This window comes from Canis lupus, chromosome 12 (assembly GCF_048164855.1).
Source record: "Canis lupus baileyi chromosome 12, mCanLup2.hap1, whole genome shotgun sequence".
NCBI lineage: Eukaryota > Metazoa > Chordata > Mammalia > Carnivora > Canidae > Canis > Canis lupus.
In genome coordinates this window covers 63,226,051-63,249,670 of record NC_132849.1, presented here as the reverse complement: position 1 = coordinate 63,249,670, position 23,620 = coordinate 63,226,051, and the positions used below count along the sequence as shown (strand labels likewise).

Sequence of the window (23,620 nt, the reverse complement as noted above, 5' to 3'; positions counted from 1 at the left end):
CTATGACAGTGATGCTACACAAAGTTTAAATTATTGAACTCAGTTATTACATACAGTTGGATATTTAAATCCCAATGCAATTTTATTTTGTTTGTGTGGCACTGATTTTCTCAAATGTTACTTGAAAAATCAAGAGCAAAATGGTTATAAAACTAAGAATAGTCTTAGTAATTAACATGTATACATATGTCAAAAATAGTTACCTGATTATCATATTTAAGAGACTGCGTCCCAACCAAAAACCGAATGGCATCTGTTTCTGCAGTCTGAGGTGTTAGAGCACGTGCCTGCGGGACGAAGGAAAATGCACACATGTTTATGAAGTTAGATTTCACAGTTAGAGATTAAAAAGGCAGTTACCTCCTCTACTGCTGCTGGAGTATCAATTAGTACAAAGTGCCCGCCACACAACTTAGAAACGTCTATGCAAAGCCTTTATCTGTTTATACTTTATGACACAACAATTCCATTCAAATGTAAATGGAAACAATTATAAATGAGCATAAAAAATAAGCAATAAAGATATAAATGGTATTTTTAATAAAACCATAATTTTCAACAGAAATAGATTGATAAAACAAATCATCCTTCACCAGAACAGCAGAAAACGGCTCCCAGCAACAGCAAGGCAGCCTCCAGCAGAGGATAACTATACAAACTACACAAGATACTCTGAATTTGTTTCAAGGTCTCAGAAGCTACCACAGTGGTGAATGAATACCCAGATCTTGGAAAGGAAGGAGGCTTAGAAACACAAGCCTGACCTCTGCGCTCCTCCTTCAGCTGGAGGTATCTGTCGTCTGGAAACTGTTGCTAGCAGCTGACACTGAGGAAAACCTCTGACAGGCTCATGGGTGGAGGGTACAGACGAAGCACAGGGCCCACCACAGAGAAAGGCCAGCGAAGCACTACGTACTGGGTCAGGGACCCGTAGGGCACAGGCCAGAAGTGAAGGTGAACTAGAAGGAGGTCAATCTGCACAGAATAATGCTCCAGGTCATCTTGGTCCATGACTGGATTTTAAGTGATCTGAGCAGACTGGTGCTCCAGAGCCAGCCAGCTACCCGCCAGAAGTAACAGTAAACCCTCTGGAGGAAGACAAAGACATCCAAAGTTTCCATTGTTTTTTTCCCACGATGTCAAACACTCAATCAAAAATCACTGGTCATAAAACAAGTCAAAATAATATGATCAAAAGCCAAACAACAAACAACAAAAAGAGGCCTGCCAAGCATTCAGATGATCAGGTTCTCTGGGAAACAAGCTGTAAAACATCAAGCTTTGTGCACAGATTTGCTAGGAACACTCTTGGAAACGACACCATGGAAGAAGCAGGAGTGAAGGCATGAAGGAAGCAAGACTGTGCAGAGGACACAGAGGGACCGCAATGCCATGGGGAGGCTGGAGATGGGGTGGCCCCCCAGAGTGGAGCCGTCATGGCCAGGCCCTTCTGCTACCCAGCCCCCACCCCCATCCATCAGTCATTAGAGGCAGGCTGTCCCTGGAGAGGGGTGTGACTTAGGACAATGTGGCTCTGTTCAGCTGAGGGCAAACTCTAAAGCAGGACCCACTTAGAGCTATCAGCCACTCATAATCCCAGAATCTGCTGGACTTCTGGAAAGAGAAATCTGGGTGGTGCACCACAGCAGGAATTACAATACCTAGGCTACATAGGTTCAATAATTAAAAGACAAAATAATTTCAAGTGAAGAGTCTGAGGCCTAAAGAGGAAAACTGGTTACTATTAGTGTTGTGACTAGTATTTCAGGCTTACAAAATCAAACCTGGCTCTCTTGCAATACAACCAGTAACTGCCTAGATCAAGTCCCTATATCCCTATAGCTCATGCTTTGATGCCTAGGGGAAGCAGAATAAGGACCCCCCTAAAGTGTCCACATCCCTATTCCAATCCCCACAACCTGTGCATACGTTTATTTATATGGCAAAGAGACTTTGCATGTGTGATAAGGTTAAGGATCTTGAAATGGAGAGATTATCCTGAATTATCTAGTCACATGGGTCCTTAAAAGCAGAAAACCTTTTGTGGCTGTCAGCAGAGAGATCTAGCAGAAGAGAGAACCAGAGGGGCGCCTGGGTGGCTCAGTCGGTTACGCATCTGCCTTGGGCTCAGGTCGTGATCTCAGGGTCCTGGGATCAAGTCCCATATCGGGCTCCCTGCTCAGTGGAGAGTCTGCTTCTCCCTCTCCCTCTGCTCCTCCCCCTTACTTGTGTGCTTTCTCTCTCTCAAAATAAATTTTTAAATCTTTAAAAAAGAGAGAGAGAACCAGAGAACAAAGAGGTGTTAGCATGAGAGGGACGCAGAAAGCCTACGAAGGGTGCAAGCAGCTGGGAGGATGGGGGCAGCTGCTGCGGACTTTGGAGATGGAGGGACTCCATGGACTGAGAAGGCGAGGTAACAGATCGTCCCCTGAGGCTCCAGGTCCCTGCCCCACCAAAGCCTGGATTTAAGCCCAGTGAGGCCCATATTGGGCTTCGGAACTACAGAATGGTAAGGTAGGAAGTGCTGTTCTTTTAAACCATTAAATTGGCACTGACTTGTTATGGCAGCAATGGGAAATGGCTATCGCCCTGCACAGTTCACTACATGGGCCACTGTCCACATGCTCTCTTCCCACCTGCAGCTAGAAACAGGCATAACACCCCGCTTCCTCCTCTATAACATCTAATTCCTATGTGTTTTTCTCAATTTCTTGATTCATTCATTTTAACACAGGGTAAGAGAAACAGTATAGCAGTTGTCCTAACCGTTCAGTCTGTCTGGTTTAGACTTGGTTTCCATGACTGGGGTGAACCACAAGACCTTCTGAGTGTCCTCTACCAAAAGGTCTGGAGACAACGATTTCAAGTCATGCTCTCAGAAAATGCAATCACAGCACCTATGGCCCCACACCTCCTCACAAAAACGTCAACTGTTTTGTGTTCCTGGCACAGAAACATCAACTATCAGAATACATTTCGGTAACACCAAGAAAATACACATCCAGAGCAGTGTTCACATTATTAGATATTCTAGCCAATGGGCCTACAACCTCTTTGACAAACTAGAGTCTTAGACCTCTTTGCAAAACTGATTAATTCTTTGTGAATCTATATACTTTCTGCCAAAAATGTGCATATCTACGATTAGAATTTTGCACATTAATACCAGCAAATTAACAGACCCCCTGAATCCTATATAATTTGAACACCACTTGGTTAGAGAAAAATGGTGAGGAAGCGTCTACATCGTCACAGAGACAAAACCCCGGCTGCTCCAAAGGCAGAACTCAAGTCAACAGAGGGGATGCAGGACTGGCTCCACCTTCAAACAAGAATGCTAAGACTCAGATACAGGGACATACCATCACCTCAACAGAAAAAGCCTGAAAGTCTCCAAAACAGGGCCCAGAAAAGGATTTATCTGAGAGGAAATGATGACTTTACATGAAGACTTGTTTATGCTTCAAGTCAGCAATACCGAGCCGACTACACAACCCCTGCCCAGTGGCCATGCTGTGGCAGGTCCCACAGATGGGAAGTGACCCGTCCTGCCCTCAGGAAACTCACTGGTGCAGGCAGCAGACAAGGCCCAAAACCAAGCAGGTGGGAAAGGACCGTGCACCAGAGCCGGCCCAGACCACAAGACAGCAAATCCACATTTATCAAAACACAGCCAGGAGCTCAAGTCCAGGCAGAAAACAGGACCTAACACCATCACCGTAAAACAGAAGATACCAGAAAGAAGTAAATTGTATCAGGCCATTGGACGGAACGGAAGGGCAGCTTGGGGCCGCAGAGGCTGCTGTGTGTGTAACAACCCAGCATCCAACCTGCTTCATTCTAAAGTAATTTACGGAGCCCAGAACTGCAGCCCCGCGCAGGGCTGACGGTGAGAGTGCGAGGAAATAAAGTCTAAGAGATCATCGGTTTCAGACACAAAAGCTACCGTGGTTTAGAGAAGACCCTTCTTTCTTAAAAACCTAAAGAGGAGGGGGCTCCTGGGTGGCTCAGTCAGTTGGGCATCCGACTCTTGAATTCAGTTCAGGTCATGATCTCAGGGCCATGAGATGGAGCCCGCGTTGGGCTCAGTGCTCAAGATTCTCTCTCCCTCTGCCCCTCCCCCGGCTTGCAAGTACACACACTCTCGCCAAAATAAATCAATAAAAATAAAAAACTGAAGAAAATTATTCTGACAAAAAAATCTAAACTGAATCTTTAAAAATTACAGTGAAATCTTAAAAACATTTAATCTAAGATCTTGGGATGCCTGTGGCTCAGAGGTTGAGCATCTGCCTTCGGCCCAGGGCATGATCCTGGGGTCCCAGGATCAAGTCCTGCATCGGACTCCCTGCGTAGGGCCTGCTTCTCTGCCTGTGTCTCTGCCTCTCTCTGTGTGTTTCTCATGAGTAATGGATAAAATCTTTAAAAATAATAATAATCTAAGATCTTTTTAGTACATTAGGTAAAATTATAATAATAATTTAACTCTGGCCAATTGGGTAACATATGTATATCCATCCGTAATTCTGGTCCTTTGATGAAGTGAATGATCAAATGACCTTCCTAAGTCTACTCATAATGATGACTTTGAGGTACTCCAATGACCTCATTATTATAAGATCAAATTTTAGGGTGTAAGATGTCACAAAACAGCTCCATGTATTTTACCTTGCTTCATCTCCATATTCAATGAAGGAGACCCAAAGTCAGGAGGGATAATATTATTCCTACTTAGAAGACAAAAACACTGAGGACCAGAGAGGTTAAGTGACTTAGTCACAATCACAAAGCTCCTAGAGAAGAACCACCCTGACCTGTAGCCTTGAGTCTGGTTATTTATTGTTATGGTGACGCAGGGACCTGGCAACACAAGTAAGATATGTATATATGAGATTGAAGGTAGAGTATGGGTCACGTTATTATCATCCCATGACCTGTTCCCAAAAGAAAGGCCACGGTGCTTTCCTGACACAGCTCTTTCCCTCTATCTCACCGTGTAGTGAGCCAACGCAGGACAACTGGAGATGCTGTCAGTGGGGCAGGGCCATGGGAGCACTGGAAAGTTCTACTCCATGACAGGCGCAAATCCTAGAATCTCCTGGTACCGCCAAGTACCCAGAACTCCCTTGGGAAATTCAAGATTGTAGTCATGTGTTTACTAATCTGAGCAAGTAAACACTTCCTCTAGTTAGTGTCCAGCCTGCTTCCTCACCTGAAATGCCCCTACCCCCCTAACCCCCCCTCCACGAGCACACCTCGGGCAAGGTCAAGGTGCTGCTGGAGGCTAGCAGGTGGGGCAGGACCTGTGCTTCAAGCCGCAGAGACCTGGTAGGTTTAACCTGCTACACCAGTGGTCTCCCCCCGGAAATGGCATGTTTATAGAGAGCTGCCTCTAGTTCATCAAGACGACCCTGCCCGCCTGCCCGCCTGCCCGGAGATGGAGGCGCCCCTGCCTGCCCACCTGCCCAGAGGAAAGGGGCGTCCCTGCCCGCCTGCCCGGAGATGGGGGCACCCCTGCTGCCTGCCTGCAGCACAAAACATTGAGCAGTCCACTCTCTTTTTCTGTCACTCTCTTCTCTGGCTTCTTCCCCTCAACTGGGAAAACGCAGTCACAAGTCCCCTCATCCTTTGAAAATATCTTCCACCTTGACTCATCTGCTTCTCCAGCTGCTGCCAGACCTCCACTCTTCCCGTCGCTGATGGTGGCGTAGACAGGGAAAGCCCTCGTCGACTCTGACCGACTGCCCCCCTTCTGACAACCTGGCCCCGCTGCACCACCCTGCAGCACTGGTCTCGTGGTTCCAGGCATTGCAGCCGCCAGACACCCCTGACACAGGGCCGCTCTGTCCCTTGGCCCCCAAGGACCCAGTACATCACCACCCATCCCCCTGCTCTCGCTGTGGCTTTGTGCCCACACTTCCTTCTAGCAAACGCCCCTCCCCGCCCGCGCCCGGAGATGGGGGACCTCCTGCTGCCTGCCTGCAGCACTGTCACCAGGTCCGTGGTGGAGCCCCCGGCACCGCTCTGTCAACTGCACTGACCTGAGGCCCCTCCCCAGGCCTGCGCTTCTGGCCATCAGCCCCTCGCCGCACCCCCTCCTGCCTACCAGGCCTATGACATGGGAACCCTGAACCCCGCATCCTGCCTTCTCTCCAGACACACCGCCACCCCTCCCCACACCTTGCTTGAACTACATTTTCACAACCTCTTACTCAACTTTCCAGACATGAGTCTTTATTCCAGTTCACCCTCCCCTTCCCATCTCAACAAGTCAAATCGGGACCTCAGGTTTCCGAGCAGTAGGTTAATGTCTTCATTTCACTCTTCCAAACCCTAGGGAATTACACAAAAGCAAGGAGAATAAAAGCAGAAACAGCGACTATCTTCAATGAAACTCGGAAACATCTATAATCCAAACACACACCATAAGAACAAAGACTCAAACGCAGAGGTGAGAGCTGAGAAGGGTCTGAAGAGTGCGCGGGCAGCGACACCCCCCAAGAAGACAGGTGCACAGGTGTCAGTGCAGGCACTGCAGGGATGGGACGGCAGGACAGGCACACGGCTGGTGGCAGGGCTTGTGCCTGGGCTTTGGCAAGAGTCAGAGCAGGCCGGGCAGCCAGGCAATCCCGCCTGGAAGCACGCTGGCCCCACGGAGTGGAGGGGGTGCCGCACTGTGGGGAGCCCACCCGGGCCACCATCTTCACCAGGGATGAATGAGGGCTGCAGAATTCACCCACAAACCAAAGCCTGGGCTGCAGGAATTCCTGCCAGCCTGGGGCTCGGGCCTGGCCCGACTCCACATACAGATCCCATGGCAGCTGGACAGGAAGGCTCGCCATGAGAGCCCAGGATCAAAGGAGCCCAGGAGCCCTGCGAGGATACCACCAGGAGGGACAGCCAGGCAAGGACAGAGGGAAAAGACCTCAGAAGATGCACACGTGCTGGCCGCACGCTGCCACAGGCCGCCACAGAAGAGCCGGAGTTCATGCTATGCACACCAGCACACAGCTGTAAACCTAACAGAGCAATCAGCCTTCAAGGAGAGAGAAAAAAAGAATAGAAAAGTAAACGGGGGAAAAAATCAAGGCACGGCTGGGAGACGATAGGGCAGGACAACCAGAGGCAAGGCCAGGGAAGAGCGAAGCCGCCACAGGAGGGGCCCCCACACGCAGCAGGGGATGGGAGCAGGGCTGAGAAAGAGTCCAGAGAGTGTCAGGTAACAAAAGACATCAAGTTCGAAACCATGAGATACCCAGAAAACAGTAAAGTCAAGAAGTCAATGTTCAGAAGAAAATTCGTGGTCTAAATGCTTCCATTAATAAAAAAGAATGAAAACAAATAAAGTAGGCACACGACTGAGGAGTCTTAGAAGAACACCCGACGCGGTGCCCCCACACTGGCCTCCGGGAGGGAGGGCTGCCGGGCTTGGGTTTGGCTCCTTCCCCGCCGTGTTCCACGGCGGAGAGTAATGCCTGGCACGCAGTAGACCATCGGTACCTGGCAACCAAATAAACGCATTTCCTAGGAAAACACAAATTACCACACCTAACCTCAAAAGAAGAAATCAGAACAGCTAGTGACCACAGATCCAAAAGCCAGTGTCGGGAGAGTGCCCGAGGCTCGGGAACAGGCAAGGTGGACACGCCCAAGCCACCTCAATGGGCCACAGCGGGTCTGCCAAAGGACCAACGAAGAACCAACGGCCCTCCCAACCAGAGAAGGTCTTCTTTTTTTTTTTTTTTTTTTAAGATTTATTTAGGTATTTGAGAGAGAGAGAGAGAGAGAGAGAGAGGAGGGGCAGAGGGAGAGAATATCCAAGCAGACTCCCACTGAACGTAGAGCCTGACACGGGGCCTGATGCCATGACCCTGAGATCAGGGCCTAAGCCGAAACCAAGAGCCGGACACTTAAACTACTGAGCCCCCCAGGGCCCCGAGGAGGTCTTCTCAAGGCCAAAAGTTTCTAAGAAACAAGCGTGCAGGAGAAAAATCATCTTGTTTGTAGAGACTTTTGAAATGTCATAAAGAACTACGGTCCTGTTAACTGAGAATTACAGATTCAACTCAAACCCAGAAAGCTGATCGCTCCTGCCCTGACGCTGAGAATGCGTGTGAAGCCATCTGTAGTCTCACTTATACTATTTCAAATTCAAACAATATTGGAGAAACATCTGAAACAAAAATTATGATCATTAATAGATAATAACGTATACAATATTCAAATAAACAACAAATCTATAAAGCGTAACTGTATAACCTTTGTGTTGAAGTGCGAGACCGTTCAGATGCAGGGTCTTAGTACCGAGTTCAGAAGCAGCCAGTCCATTTCCCATCTGACCACGGTTATGGTATGTCCTATAAAATAACTCCCCTCCCCTTCAGAAAAGAGCCCTAAAACTCGGCCAAGGAGCGGTAGTAGTATTTCTTGTCTTAATGTAAATAGACTTCCGTCATCATCTTGCAAGTAAGCATGATAGGATCAGCACACCCTGGGTTGTCTAGGCTCGCAACAGAAACACAGTACAGAAGGATGAAGACTGGGAAGAGGAATACCCAGAAGAGGAACCAGAGCTGTACCAGCAGTGCCGAGCCAGCAAGCACAGCATTGACCGGGAAATTCGGGATACGCATGTACAAAAATAAGGATTAAACTTAAAATTCTCGGTGGCTCAGTGGGCTAAGCATCTGCCTTTGGCTCAGGTCACAATCTCAAGGTCCTGGGATCGAGCCCCATATCAGGCTCTCTGCTCAGAGGAGCCGTCTGCTTCCTTCTCTGCTTCTCCCCCTGCTTGTGAACACTTCCTGTTTCTCTATTAAATAAATAAGCGCCACCTGTGTGGCTCAGTGGCTGAGCATCTGCCTTCAGCTCAGGGCGTGACCCGAGGTCCCGGGATTAGTCCCATATCAGGTGTTCCGCAGAGAGCCTGCTTCTCCCTCTGCCTGTGTCTCTGCCTCTCTATCTCTATGTCTCGAATGAATGAATGAATGAACAAATAAAATCTTTTTTGAAAAACCTAAAATTCAAATTGTTCTTGGGCAAACATCCTGAAAAGCTGCCTAAACAAGTCTAAATCAAGAAAAATACACACAAGTCTTTATATCCTAACTTCAACATTCTCTGTATCTTGACTTCGATGCTTTAAATTAATTGTATGTTTACTAATGATCCATTGATGTGAGTTCACAGGCTGCTAAGTCCCGTCCAGTCCAATCTTCTGCCCAATGCAAGAACGCTCTCAGGACATACCTCCTAACTCCCAGACAGACATGCTCCTCAAAAACCGTACGCTGACCACCTAGTACCACAAATGAATTCCACACTTCCAGCAGGGATGTCAAGACCTCCTCCTGCCCAATCCTATCAGAATCTCATTTATTCTTTCCTATAATGATACATCTCCAGCTTCAATACACCAACAAGCAGCCCAGGGAGCCCGGGCAGTGCAGAATCTGATTCTACAGGTCTGCCTCCGGGTGACACGGCTGCCGCTGGCTGGGGACACTCTGAGCTGCATGGTCTACACAGCCTTCCCGACTTGGCCGTCGGAACTCCCCAGTCTCCATGGCCACAGAATCGGTTTCACGTTGTGGAACAGACTTTACAGGCCAGACCTTCCCACCTCTTCTGCCATAGCAGAAGGGTGGAATGGGGCTAAGTCAGTATTCACCCCAACACGGTAGGATGTGAACTGTGACTCTCAGAACCACCACGGAGGAAGCCCCACCATGTTACAGGCCTCAAGGGCGGGCCGTGAGGACCAGGCTCTAGGACTCATCAAGGTAGCTCCCCAGCACCGGGAAAAACGGGAGCAGCTAACACTGCCTGTGAGGCTCCCGGGCCGGCATCCAGGGGATGAGGATGCCCTTGCCCATCCCATCCCATCCCAGATCGCCTTCCCCCTCTCCCCACATCTGCAAGCTGGAGCACAGACCACCTCTCCAGAACCAAGAAGGAAAGAGAGCGAGGGTATCAAGTGAGGGAGCGACAAGGAGCCATGACCATCAGTAAGGCTACGAGCCTGAGGCACCAGTGGGTCTCACAGCAAACTAGCCCAGAGCGACATGCACTTAGGTACCCAGAGTCGTGCAAACACACAGATCCCATCGAGGAAAAAAATCAGATGCATAAATACACATGTGTACATATGCAAGTTACATAAAGACACAGAAATTACATACACACACGTACATACATATCCAACGTGAGCCACATAGTTTGGAGGAAGAAAAAAATATTATAAAAAGAAAAGCGAGTGAGTGAGCTGGAACATGTCTGAGGTTTCTATGTCCATAACATAAACAAACAAATGATAATAAAAACCAAGCATCAAAATCGTCTCCACAAAACATGAGAGACACCTAACTCTGGGAAACGAACAAAGGGTAGTGGAAAAGGAGGTGGGGGGGGGTGGGTAGGGGTGACTGGGTGACGGGCACTGAGGGGGGCACTTGGTGGGATGATCACTGGGTGTTATGCTATATGTTGGCAAATTAAACTCCAATAAATAAATAAACAAACAAACAAACAAACAAACAACTCAAAAAAACAAAATCGTCTCCAGATTGCACTCCGCATGGCTGAGCTCTCCAGGCTTCCCCTAAGTCCTGCTATATCCCAGGAAAACATTCTCCTATATTCCTTTTAACTACATAAGCAAAAGCATGACAGTCGGTTGAAGAGCAGTGGAACGTCAGCCGCCTGACCCCTCTCAGATGACCCACGTGCCGGGGCAGGCGGTGTGGCCTGCACACCGGCTGCAGTCTTGCTCACAGGCAGCTTGCACACGGGGCTGAGACTGCCTCGCTCCCAGCTGCCAGTCACCTCGACTTCACCTTGACCGATAAAGTGACTTAGCCAACAGGTCTTATGCACCTGCTGGGAGACAGAAATGAGACGAGTCCTCTCTGAGCCCTGTGGCCCTCTGAGAGGAAGGTGAGGTCTGCACTTGAATGTCGCCTCTGGCCTCTGCTACAGAGGTCAAAGGACCTGAACATGGAGGTGCCAGGTGTCTTGTTCTGAATAAAAGGCCCCAGAGAGCAAAGAGACCTTTGAGCAGGAAGGATCCAGGCCTGAGCCCAATACTCTAACAGCTGTAAGAGGTCTCTCTAAACCACGGAGCCCTCTGCTTTAAAATGGAAAAGAACAAGCCCAGGGATCCAAGGACTGTGTGACAATTATGCGGCCCTGTCAGATGACTAGCACATACTACCTACTCAACTAAAGTCTAATGAAAAGTAAACACAAAAACCCCCACATGATGAAAGGGAGTCCACCTGAAGCAAAGGAGGAGGGGGGCACCGGGACAGATGTCTTCAGGAAAATGGAAGAGCAGAACAGACGGCCACCGTTCCCACAGACAACCAGACTGCGCAGGACAGGTGCAGCAGCTGCCAAGCATCAACACTCACCATAAGACACAGGAACAATGAAACAAATGGAAAAAGGAAGCACTTCACAACAGGGAAAAATGGAAAGCTGTACAAGAAGAAAAAAAAAAGAAATCACAGTACCCTTCTTGAATAAGCAGCTAAAAATATTTATATAACTAGAAAGATGAAGACCCTAGGGGTGCCTGAGTGGCTCAGTTGGTGAAGCATCTGCCTTGGGCTCAGGCCATGATCCCGGGGTCCTGGGATCGAGTCCCATATTGGGCTCCCTGCTCAGCGGGGAGTCTGCTTCTCCTTCTCCCTCTGCTGCTCCCCTTGCTTATGCACACACTCTCTCTCTCTCTCTCTGTCAAATAAATAAATAAAAACTTAAAAAAAAAAAAAAGAAGACCCTCAATATAGATTTGGCAAGAATTGTGATAGAACTACATGAGCCTAAAGAAAGACAAGGGAGAGCATAGAAAAAGCTAAAAACCCTCAGGTAACAGGACATCCAGTCACCACATAATATCCAAGAAATAAAAGCAAGTGGGCAAAGACAAGACACAGTTTTAAGTTGAATGTGGTTGTCAGGGAATCAGATAAGATAGAAAAGGCGCGTTTAGGGCCTGCAGATCTTAATCAGATTTTCAGCAATTTGACATCTTAAAATACTAATAAGAATTACTTGGATTTTCTTAATTTTAAATAACAAAATCATAAAAAATCAAGCTACTTTTTATGAGCTAAAAGATGTTAATTACATGATACCATAATGTCCCATAAACAGAAACGTGCTCAGCATTTCTATTTTAATGACCCCTGTATGGCACTCTTCTGCCTTTTATTTGCCATAGTAGGACCTCATTTTACCCTCAAGCCTCATTACCTCAGTCAAGGGTCAACAATCAGATCCCCATGTTCTTCTTCTTTTTTTTTTTTTTTTAAGATTGTATTTATTTGACAGACAGAGAGCACAAGCTGGGGGAACAGCAAGCAGATGGAGAGGGAGAACGAGAAACATCCTCCCCATGGAGCAGGGATCCCGACATGGGCCTCGATCCCAGGACCCCAGGATCATGACCTGAGCAGAAGGCAGGCGCTTAACCAACTGAGCCCCCCAGGCGCCCCTTCTGTTTACTGTAGTAATGAATTCTTCGAATCCAACAATATCAAGGTCCACAAGCTGTCCAAAATAAAGGGTAAAAATCTGCTACTTCTTTTAAGATAAAGGAGATATTCAGATAAAACATTTGATGCCGGAGGCAAAGATCCACTCCTTGATATTAATCTCAGGAAATGACATTTGTCATCTCAAGGATCCAACAATGAAGATCAAAACCTCTGGGTTATTTAGAAGATTTAATGAGACAGACGGTATTGGGTACACTGGAGGCAAACACACACTTTAGGAAGCACGAGGTCAGGAACCCTCCATCTCCCCATATGCCCCCACACACCTGCCCACACGAGCACCTTGTCCAGGAGAAGGCAGGGCAACTTTGTGGTTCAGGGGCCCTGAGGCTGGCTTGGGTTTGAGGCTTCCCTAGATTAGAGTCCCAAGTCTCACCTGCTGGCCAGACGGGCTATGCCCACACCACAGCATCCACAGGCAGGACTGAAAGAGTGAGATACGCCTGGGGACATCTCAAAAGCTGCTGTTGAGGCACAGTCCTGGGTGACCGAGCCTGTGGGCAAACCCCGTAACACAGCTCATCCTCACAGGACACTGATACCGCCTTATAGGGACTGATCCATGAGAACTTTGTCTCATGGTAATAATTAGAACATTTCCTGAATGCTTATTAGGTGCCAGGCGCTGTGCTAAGTGCTTGAAATCACTGTATGAACTCATTTAACTTTCCTAAGGCCACAGGGGATCCAGGTTCGTTTTCCCATTTTATTGGCAAGGAATCTGAAGCCCAAAGTTACATAGACAGGAAGTGGTGAAGCCAGGACTGAAAGATTTTAGTTATGAGAGAGAGAGGGAGAGAGAGAGAGGGAGAGCACACACATGAGCAGGGCAGGGGCGAGGAGGGAGAATCTCGAGCAGACTCCCCCACAATCGGGTTATCAGGTCCTTCACGAGGCGGTGCTCTGGGCTTCTGGTCTCCGCATCTGTCCGTAGGCGCCTTCAGGTCCTCGGAAGAGCTGAGGCCAACCCAGGGCCGCCCCCCCACCCCCTCGGTGCACAGCCCTCCGGGTGCCCCCATCCACCCCCACCCACTGCACGTGCACGCCCGCGCCAGCGCTCACCCGGCCGTGTGCTGAGCACCTGCCGGGCAGGGCGCCCGGGGAGCAGGCCGCGCGCACAGAACAGGACAGACACGGGACGACAGCGGAGGGCGAGGGCCCGCCTCCCCCAGGACGGTCACCCAGCGGCGGCCACGGGAGGCCTCAACGTTAGGGGAAGCTGGGTGAGGGGTGCGAGACAACTTTCCCGTTATCCCTGCAACTCCTGTCCAAGTTACACCCCACCTCCCCCTCCTCCTCCCCCACCCTCAACACCCACACAGGCGGGGCCGGCCTCCGGGAGGCCTCCAGGAACCCAGCGCAGGAGGAAACCTACACAGGCAGGAACCAGGGTGGGCGCGGCCCAGCAGCCCCCAGCCAGGAGGGGGGAGGGGGAGGGGGGCCCAGGCCAGAGAGAGGAGGGGGCAGGGGAGGGGGGGAGGAGGGGGAGGAGGGGAGTGAGGGGCAAGGCCCCAGAGAGGAGGGGCGGGGGCGGGGGGGGGGGGGCGTGGAGGAGGGGCAGAGGGGAGGTGGAGGAGGGGAGAAGGGGACAGGGGAGGGGAGAAGGGGATCTGTGAGGGGGGCCAGGGAGCCAGGGGCCAAGGCCCAGGAGAGGAGGGGCAGAGGGGGGTGCAGGAGGGGAGGAGGGGACAGGGGAGGGGGGAGGGGGGACGAGGGGATGGGGGGCGCCGAGGCACGGGAGAGGAGGGGCAGATGGGAAGGGAGAGGAGGGAGGAGGGAGGAGGGGGTGGGGGTGGAGGCCGCGGGAGAGGAGGAGCGGGGGGGGGGGGGGGCGGAGGAGGGGAGGAGGGGACGGGGGAGGGGGGGCCGAGGCCCGGGAGAGGAGGAGAGGGGAGAGAGGAGGGGAGAGGGGAGGGGGGAGGGGGGAGGGGGAGCGGGCGGGTGGAGGGGAGCGGAGGCCGCGGGGGCAGAGCTGCGGCGGGGGGGGGCGCCCCAGCGGGGGGGACGTGGGCACCGGCGCCCACCGCCCCGCACCCGCCCGGGGCCCACCCGGCGCCCAGCTCGGTGCCGCCCCGCGCCCGGCCCGCGCCCGCCTCGGTGCCCGCCCCGCCCCACGCAGGCCCGCGGGCCCGCCGGGGACGCACCTGGAACTCCAGCCCGTAGATGACCGGCGCGTCGTCCTCCATGCCGCGGCCGCCCCGCGCGCCAGGCCTGTCGGTCCGGCGGGCGCGCCCCTAGCTCAGCGCCCATTCATTCCCCCGCGCCCCCCGCGCCGACCCGGAGCCTTTCGGGCCCAGCGCGGCTCCCGTCGGCCTCACTTCCTGTTTTCCTGCTGCGTCATCGGGACGCTCCTCCGCGGCGGCCAATGACAGCGGCGCCCGGCGCGTGCGCATGCCCACTTGACTGCATCCGGGCCCTCCACCTTGCGGGCCGCGGGTGGAGCGCGGGTGGAGCGCGGGCGGGGAGGGGCGGAGCGGGGGGCGGGGATGGAGGGCGGCGGCGGGGCGCTGGGGAGCCGGGCGGCCGGTGGGCGGGCGGGCGTCCGTCCTCCGCCGCGCTCCCCGGGGCCAGCGGTTTGCTGGCCGTGGTGCTCGGCGGCGCCAGGCGGACCGCGGTCCCGGCGCCGCCCTGGAGCTGTCCGCCCGGACCCCGAGCCGAGCGTAGCGCGCGCACTTGAGAAATGCCAGGCCGCAGACCTCACCTGAGGGCACCGACGTGAAGGCTGGGGAGCGGGGTGCGCGCCCGAGCTCCGCGCGGATCCCCGAGGCCGGGCCGAAGCTCGCGCGGGCGGCAGGCAGCCAGCACCCAGGGGGCGGAGCGGGGGCTGGGAAGACCCGGGGCGCCCGGGCCCTCGGGGCGGCCGTGGGGGACCCGCGTACACCGCTCTCCCGAGCTGCCTTCCCGGGCGGTGTCCCGACACGCGGAGTCCCAGGACGCCGCAGCACAGCGCGCTTCGCCAGGCCGAGCCCCGCTGCTTTCCAAGACCACCCCCCTCACCGACTGTGCGGCCCTGGAACTTTCCCTTCAGCCCCTGATCCATCTTCACGACGAATGGCCCGGGTCCGAACGACGTACATGCAAAAGATGCCCAACGTCGCTGATCATCAGGAAGAAGCCGATCAAAACCACAGTGAGCTGTCACCTCGCACCTGTCAGGATTGCTAGTCTCGAAAGTCAAAAAGACAGCAAGCGTTGGCAGGAAACGGAGGAATTGAAGCCTTATACGCTGTGGATGGGAACGCAAACTGGTGCAGCCACCGTGGACAGCAGTGTGCAGGATCCTCGAAAAGTTAAAAAATGGAACTACCGTGTGGTCTAGCAATCCCTCGTCCGGGAGTCAAAGGAAGCAAAGTCACCGTGTCAAAGAAACGTCTGCACACTCATGTCCATTGCAGCTTTATTCACAGTAACACGGAGGCAACCTAGGTGTCCATAGATCCAGGAGCGGATGGACAGTGTGGCACAAGTGGGTGCCCCCTCCACACACACATACACAGAATGGAATATTATTTAGCCTTAAAAAAAAGGAAATCCTGCCATTGGAGACAATATGGATGAATCTGCAGGACATTCTGTTAAGTGAAATAAGCCAAACACAGAAAGACAAATACTGCATGAGTATACATACATACAAAATACAGAAAACAAACAAAACAAATATGTTTGGACTCATTGTAGGAGCACTGGTGCTTACCAGAGGCTGGGGGTGCAGGGATAGGAGAGAGAGTGATCAAAGCATACAACTTTTCAATTATAAGGTGAATACGTTATGCAGACCTGATGTACAGAACGATGACTACGTTTAATAATAAGATATCCTATCCTTGAAATTCTAGAGAGTATGTCTCAAGTGTTTTCATCACATACCCACAAAAAAGATAACTGACTGGGACCGTGGTTATGGAATTTGCTCCATTGTGGTATTCATTTCACAATGTATACCTGGGTCAAAACATTCTATTGTAAACCTCGAATATATAGTGTATATGTCAAAAAGAAAAAAATGTAATCACTGCTGAAAAGAAGACAGAAATGGGTTTTCCCTGCTGTGTCCTAGTGCCCTGCCAGTCACAGCTAAGCTTCAGCAGATACCTGTTGGGAGAATACAGTGAATACAGTGAAATCAAGGGAGCAGAGGCACGGCTGGAGCATCCGATTCACTGCCTCCAATTGCCTGAGGTCAAGTTGTGGCGCTAGGAGAATGCAGTCTTCCTCCTCCTGGATTAAATCTACCCACATATGATAGGTACTATTACTGCCATCTTTATGGTTAGTGTTGTTACACAAGTCGTACAGGTGCACAGAAGGAAAAGTAGAGAATACCGATAGGCATAAACGTTCCAAGTAGTATTTTTGGGTGCTTTGGCTACCACCTGCCCCTAGGAGGCCACCTAGCCCCGCCCATTGCCCCGCCCCATGCCCCTAGGGGCGCAGGCCCCGCCCACCACCGCTCGAACCGGAAGCGCGCTGGGCGGCCGGCTCGCACTGGGCATGCGCGGAAGCCGTCCGCACGTCCGGCGCGCGCAGGCGCCCAAGCCCCAGGCAGCGCCGGGTCCAGTTTTCCCTTCCGGTTTCCATCCACCTTCTCCGCGGAGTCCTGTTCCCGCTGCAGGTGACCCGCTCCCCAACCCCCGGGGTCAGGGGTCAGGTGAGACTCAGGGCCTGGAATGGGGGGGGCTGGTCGTCCGTAAGCGCAGCCCCGCCGCCCTGACCCCCGCCCCTCCCGGGGGACGCTCCTCCCTGGGTCCCCGCCTGGGTCGGGGCTCGTCCCTGGGTCCCCCCCGGGGTGGGGGCTCGTCCCTGGGGCTGTGCCGCGGGGAGGGAGGGTCCCCCCGTGTGTGCAGCCTGAGCTCCTGGGGGCTCGTCCCTGGGTCCCCTCTGAGGGTAGGAGGGCTCGTCCCCTGGAGTCTCCCCGCGGGTGCTGCCCCCTGACATCTCCGGGGAGCCCTCGTGCCCGTGGGGCCGCAGCACTCAGTGAGCGGCTGCCCCTGGATTGCTGTCCTGTCGCCAGATGTGACCTGCCCGGCCCAGCCCTGGGTTGGGACAGTGAGTGCTGCTGTTGGTGTGGAAGTGGATGTTGCCTGTCACCCCCCGTCCTGACCCTTCCAGAGCAGTAGGGTGTGTACTTGTGAAGCCTGAAAACACTTACTTTAAAAGAAGAGAGAGGCTGAGACGCGTGTGTGCCTCTCGCTTGACCACAAACGTTCAGCCCAGTGGCACTGGACTAGCTTCCACCCTCCGTGGCTGCCGGAAGATGCCGTGTCCTTGTATGCGAGTACTCTCCTCCTGGCTTCTTTCCATGAATTCGGGACAGTGCAGAGTGACCCCTGAGCCCAGCCCACCGTGTGGGGCGGCAGCGGGAGAGCGGAGTGCCGGGAGGGACATTTAGTGAAGGCAGGGTCTTCACTGTGTCCTCACGTCCTGAGATGTCCCACGGGATCCTCCCGAGTCCAAGGCAGCGAGTCACCTCTGTGCTTCCTTATTAAAGTCATCGTTCCTGTACTGTACAAGTAGCTCCGTGGGGTTTGGACGTGCCCTGTGCAGTGGTTCCTGTTGAATATGACCCCAGTTTACAGACTGGGAAAGCAAGGTGAAGAGATTAAGTCATTTTTCAAAGGTCACTTATAGCAGTGAAGCCAAGACACAAGCAGTAATTCACAGCTTGCGTTCAGTCCTCTAGTCTAACTCACCTCCGCTGCTCTGGACCATGATCCGTCCTAGCAGCCTTCCAAGGAGACAAAAGGCAGAAACCTGCCGGCATCAAATACTGACAGCATGCCTTTGGCCCCATCATTTGGTTTTCTCTGCATAATGGAGGTAATAGTGGTACTTTATAAGTTGGTCCTGAGGATTAAGTAAAATAATTAGTGTCAAGTGCTTGATCTGTAGTGGGTGTTCTTTACATGGGGGCTTTTGTAAGTATATGCTAGTTAGATTTCCACAACATGGCATATGTTTTCATGGAAATAGGGTTTACATTATTGCAATCTGGTAAAAGATTTATAATTCCAGCCTCACGTCCAGAAAGGGAACCTGAACGACTGTAGTTTGAATTGTTCTTAGTGAATTGTTCTTAATGAAATTCCAGTTCTCAAATAATCACCTAAAGTCAGTACTTAAGAACAGTCGTAAGGTGGGACACCTGGGTGGCTCAGTCGGTTAAGCATCTGACTCTTGATTTCAGCTCAGGTCATGATATCAGAGTTGTAGGATTGAGCCCCGGTAGGGCTCCATACTGGGCATGCAGCCTGCTTGAGATTCTCTCTCTTCCTCTCCTTCTGCTCCCCCAACCCTGCTCATTTGTATTTTTGCTCTCTCTCTCTCTCTCTCTCTCTTTGTGTGTGTGTCTCAAAAACAAAAACAAGGGGCACCTGGATGGCTCAGTGGTTTAACATCTGCCTTCGGCTCAGGGTGTGTCTGGGGTCCAGGGATCAAGTCCCACATCAGACTCCCCACAGGGAGCCTGCTTCTCCCTCTGCCTGTGTCTCTGCCTCTCTCTGTGTCTCTCATGTCATGAATAAATAGATAAAATCTTTTTAAAAATGATCATAAAGTATTAAGGACATCATGCAAAGCCCACTCACCTGAACATAATGTCCACTCTCTCTGCTAGCATTTTGATGCTAACATAAGCTAAAAATTATGTCTATGATTTAATAAAATGATTAAGCTGATAATTGAAATAATGATTTATATTTCACAGGAATCAAAAACAAATACATGTGCTTTTCCCTTTTTTAATGTGAAATATAAAGACCACATGTAGCATTCATGGAAGACGTAACGATCAAATGCAAACCTTACCCAGTCTGCCCACCAGCAGAAGAAATGGACAGTTGCCAATGGCTTGTTCATGTGTCCCTCCCTAATCAAACCTTCTCTTGCCACCACCTCCAGCCCTCTCCCCAAATGAATCGCGTATTATCATCACCTTGCTTTTGCACTTGTATTCCTACAACAGTATATTTAATTTACAAGGTTTTGAACCTTATGCAGAAAATCATGCTGCTTATTTTTCTACTCATTCTTTGTTGCAAAATTAGATTTGTGAGGTTCAAACACTGATGTGTTAAATATAGCACGGTTGATTTGTTTTACACTTGATGCTCCATTTTTAATATACTATTTATTGTGTCTATGGGCCCATAGACACAATATGGGCTTGTTTCCGGGTTTGTTTTTTTTTTTTTTTTTTTTTTTTTTAATCTTTGGGAGAGGACAGGTATTTTATTTAAAGTTGCTGTTTATAAGCATTCACGGTTCTAGCTTATGGTACCATGTGAGGAGTTCCTCTGTGATACATAGGTCATAGAACTGTTTATTGTCTTAACCAGTACTCTTGAGAGCTCAAAGAGGTACTTAATTTTACAGTAACCGTGGGTGTGCAATGGAAGTGTCCTAGAAAAATTAAAATGTATGGCTTGAGTCACAGGAAACATGCTTGTGGAATGTGTGTCCCTCTCAGCCTGTTCAGATCTTTGGCCTATTTTTCTGTTGCGTCATTTATTATCCTGTTGAGTTACAGGAATGTTTTATGTATTCTTGATATTAAGAAATCTGACAGTACCAAGTGTAGGTGAATGTGTTGAGCAAGAATACTTTCGCACTGCTACTACGTATGTAAATTGGTACAAATACTTAGGAAGGCAATTTGACGTTTTCTAGTAAAGATGAAGAGATGGATTCTCTATGACCCAACATACACACAATGTTTGATAACGTGCTAAACAAATTTACACGTGTACACCAGGAGACATGTACAAGAATATTCTCGATGGCACCATTTGTACTATCAGAAACCTAAAAATACCTCAGGAGTCCATCAGTGGTAGAGGGAAAATTAAGCCAAAAACTGAAAAATCTAAGTAATGTGTTAAGGAAGTAAATATGTGGAAAATTAAAGAAAAACAAGAGTATGACAAATTTCAGGATAGTACCCCAAAGGGGGTGGGAAGTAAATATTAGAGTGTCTCGGTCACTTGTTATAAATACTGTTTTGTATCCACTCAAAATTTGTTAAAAGCTTTTTATAGAAATTGCACCTTTAGAAGAGAAGGGGAAGACTACAAGAAAAGAACCTTCTAAGGTCTCCTGCTGAGAAAAGAAAATGTATACGTGAACTCTTCCTTTCTGTCCAGGATCTCTCCATCCTCCCAGCACCGTATTTCTTTTTGCCTCGTGTACGTGTGTTAACTACCTGGCTTTATCTGTGTGTCACTCCCTGGAACACGGGAGTACCGAGTTACCCTGGGACCTAAGATGCTGAAACATGCCCTGAGTAATGGCTCCTGGTTTGCAAGCCATTTCAACACACCCCTTTGGCCGTGGTTTTTAATAAATATGTAGCTTATATTCAGAAATTGAGATCAGGGCACCTGCTGAGCTCAGTCGGTTGAGCGTCTGCCTTCGGCTCAGGTCATGATCTCAGGGTCCTGGGATCGAGCCCCACATCCCGCTCTGCACTCAGCAGGGAGCGTGCTTCTCCCTCTCCCTCTGCCCCACCCCAGTTGCCTGTTTTCTCTCTCTCTTGAATAAATAAATATATTTTTTAAAAGAAATTATGATTAATAATATAATTTTTACTCTGGAGTGGACAGGATCTTTGTAAACTTTATCACTAGGAAACATTGATTTTTCTAATTCAGTTTGGATTAGAAACAAAGTTTCTGAAGAAAATCAAAACATTGTTACAAACAAGCATTGATGTGAAAGAATGTTGATTTTTGCTTCCCTTTCTTCCTTTCAGAAGATTGTTACTTTAGAAACATTTTAGGTAAATTGGTAAACAATTGGCTGTGTCAGAGTTTTATCCTTTGCCTAGTTGCTCTGCAGAAAAGTTACATTTCTACTCTTGATAAAGTTCTCTCAGAACTCCCTAGGAAATGTCATTTCTAAAAATCTGCCTATTTCATAGACTTTTTTAAAAAAAAAAATCAGTTTCAATTTGTTTCTTTAATTACTGCTGAAGCAGTTGTTTCTTGCTATAAGTATCCAATCCACATAATGAGTGGATCTTGCATAGTGATTCGCTTTCTCTTATTCCAGTGTCTTGTGGGAAGTAGCTCAGCGTTGTCTGTGGACAGTCTTTCCTACGATATCCCCATTTTTGTCTGTCTCTGTAGCTAATACACATAAGTTAACTTTGGCAGTTATTTCTGTTTAAGAGTAGAACTTTCTCCACCTTTCCCTGTATGTAAAGAAAACACTCTGATTTAGCCAGTTCTGATATTCTTTACCTTTTCCTGTAATTGTATCAGACCTTTTCTTATATCCTACATTATTCTACAATTAACCATTAGTGTAGCATTGGAATTTCTGGAATTACAATCTGAACTGTGTTTTTTGTTTTGTTTTTTTGTTTTGTTTTGTTTTTCTTCTGAGAGGGGCTCAGAACCAGCAGTTGACCCAGCTGTGGTGACTGACATCTCCCAGGTACCAGGCACTGTGCTAGGGGCTGGGATAGTTCAGTCCTCATGAGGGTTAGTCAGGAAGGACCAAACTCCATTCCTGGAAGTGTCATTTACCACCAGTAAGGTTTTTTTTAAGATTTTATTTATTAAAGAGAGAAAGCATGAGTGAGGGAAGGAGCAGAGGGAGAAGTAGACTCCCCACTAAGCAGGGAGCCCAATGCAGAAATTGGTCCCAGGACCCTGAGATAATGACCTGAGCCAAAGGCAGACACATCACCAACTGAGCCACCCAGGCACCCCTACTAGTGATTTTATTCTTTTAAATATTTTAGTTTTTAGTAATCTCTGCACACAACATGGGGCTCAAGCCCACAACCCCAAGATCAAGAGTCATATGCTCTATGGACTGAGCCAGCCAGATGCCGCACTACCAATGATTTTGGATGAATTCCATCACTGCTCTGATTCTCAGTGTCCCCTTCTGTATATTAGGGCACTGATGGCATCTCGTTCAGCTACCATAGAGGTGAAATGAAGTCGTGCTTGTTCTTATGGCTTTCCTGCCCAACCTCTGTTTGCTATACAGAGAGGACCCAGGGGAAATCCCTACATGTGATGCCACATCCATTTTTTGATGTTCCCTAAGCAGCCTTCAATCCGCCTTGCTGTGAGACATTACCAGAAGGAGCTTTTGTTCCTTCTTCATTTCAGGTTTGACTCATTTATAGCTAATCAAATGAATATATAACAAATGAAAAATTAGTAACTGACTCTGCTGGACAAGAAACTCCTCTACTTTATCTACATTAAAGTCATCTTGTTTTTAGATTTCAGGATGACTAGGCTATAAAAAGGAAGGACAGCTAATTTGGAATACTGTGAAAGCGTTGACAAAAATACTCTCATCTAGAGACCAGTTAAGATAGTTTTTAAAGGTCAAGAAGGCATTTTTTTTCCCCAGAAAAACCCTCATCCTAATTGGACTTTGTTCATTGTTAAGAATAGAACTATACAGTAGGTTTTGCTCAAAAAGTTCTTCAAGTAAAGGAGCACCTTTTCTTTAGAGTTCAAACTCCTTGTTTCATTCTGTGGCCTCTACCATCCAGCGTGCACCTAGCGATTCAGCTTTAACCAGCCCTGGTTTCCCTGCTTACTAGCAGCACAGCTTTGAGCAAGCTACATGACCTCCCTGAGCATCAGCTTCCTCGTCTGCAAGATGAAGGAAATGATAGCAGTTGTATCACAGGGTTGTTCTGAGGACCAAGTAGGAACATATACGTAAGACCCTTACCATAGTGCCGAGGACAATGCATCGTAATAATTGATCTGGTTTGCTGTCATTAGCAGGGGTGAGCATGCCCCCCCCTCCGCCCGCCATGAGTGGGCCTTTGTCAGTGTACAGTTTTTCTTTCTCTTCCATTCAGATAGATGGTGTCCCAGGGAGGATTAGGAGATTATTACAGGTTGGAGTGTCTTGGGGAGGCCTCATGGAAGAGAGGGTCTATAAGTGAGTCAAAAAGAACAAGTAGGGTTTAAAAGGCTGGAGACCTCAGCCCTGTTAGGATGGCTAGGATCAGCCAGGAAATAAGTGTCATCAAGAATGTGGAGAAATTAAAACCCTTGTGGACTGTTGCAGGGAATGTAAAA

At 49.7% G+C, this 23,620-nt stretch overlaps 2 protein-coding genes across 7 annotated transcripts in view; one reads left to right on the top strand and one right to left on the bottom strand.

Moving 5' to 3' along the window:
• Positions 1 to 14,936, bottom strand: part of EIPR1 (EARP complex and GARP complex interacting protein 1) — a 120,282-nt gene extending 105,346 nt beyond the window's left edge. The window contains exons 1-2 of one of the 2 annotated variants that reach the window (XM_072771244.1): positions 14,708 to 14,936; positions 204 to 287 (exon numbers count right to left, since the gene is read on the bottom strand). In XM_072771244.1, coding sequence (XP_072627345.1) covers positions 204 to 287; positions 14,708 to 14,749 — 126 coding nt within the window. In that variant the 5' untranslated portion in view covers positions 14,750 to 14,936. The remainder of the gene's footprint in view (positions 1 to 203; positions 288 to 14,707) is intronic. The other variant, XM_072771246.1, reaches the window with a different exon arrangement.
• The window catches only part of TRAPPC12 (trafficking protein particle complex subunit 12), an 84,031-nt gene continuing 74,078 nt past the window's right edge, over positions 13,668 to 23,620 (top strand). Inside the window, exon 1 of one of the 5 annotated variants that reach the window (XM_072771242.1) lies at positions 13,668 to 13,786. Coding sequence is in view for 1 of the 5 variants with exons in the window: in XM_072771238.1 (XP_072627339.1) it covers positions 18,339 to 18,380 (42 nt within the window). In the remaining 4 variants the exon portion in view is untranslated. Of the gene's footprint in view, positions 13,787 to 17,041; positions 17,212 to 17,694; positions 18,154 to 18,206; positions 18,381 to 23,620 lie in introns of those variants that run through there. The other 4 variants (XM_072771239.1, XM_072771240.1, XM_072771241.1 and 1 more) reach the window with 4 other exon arrangements.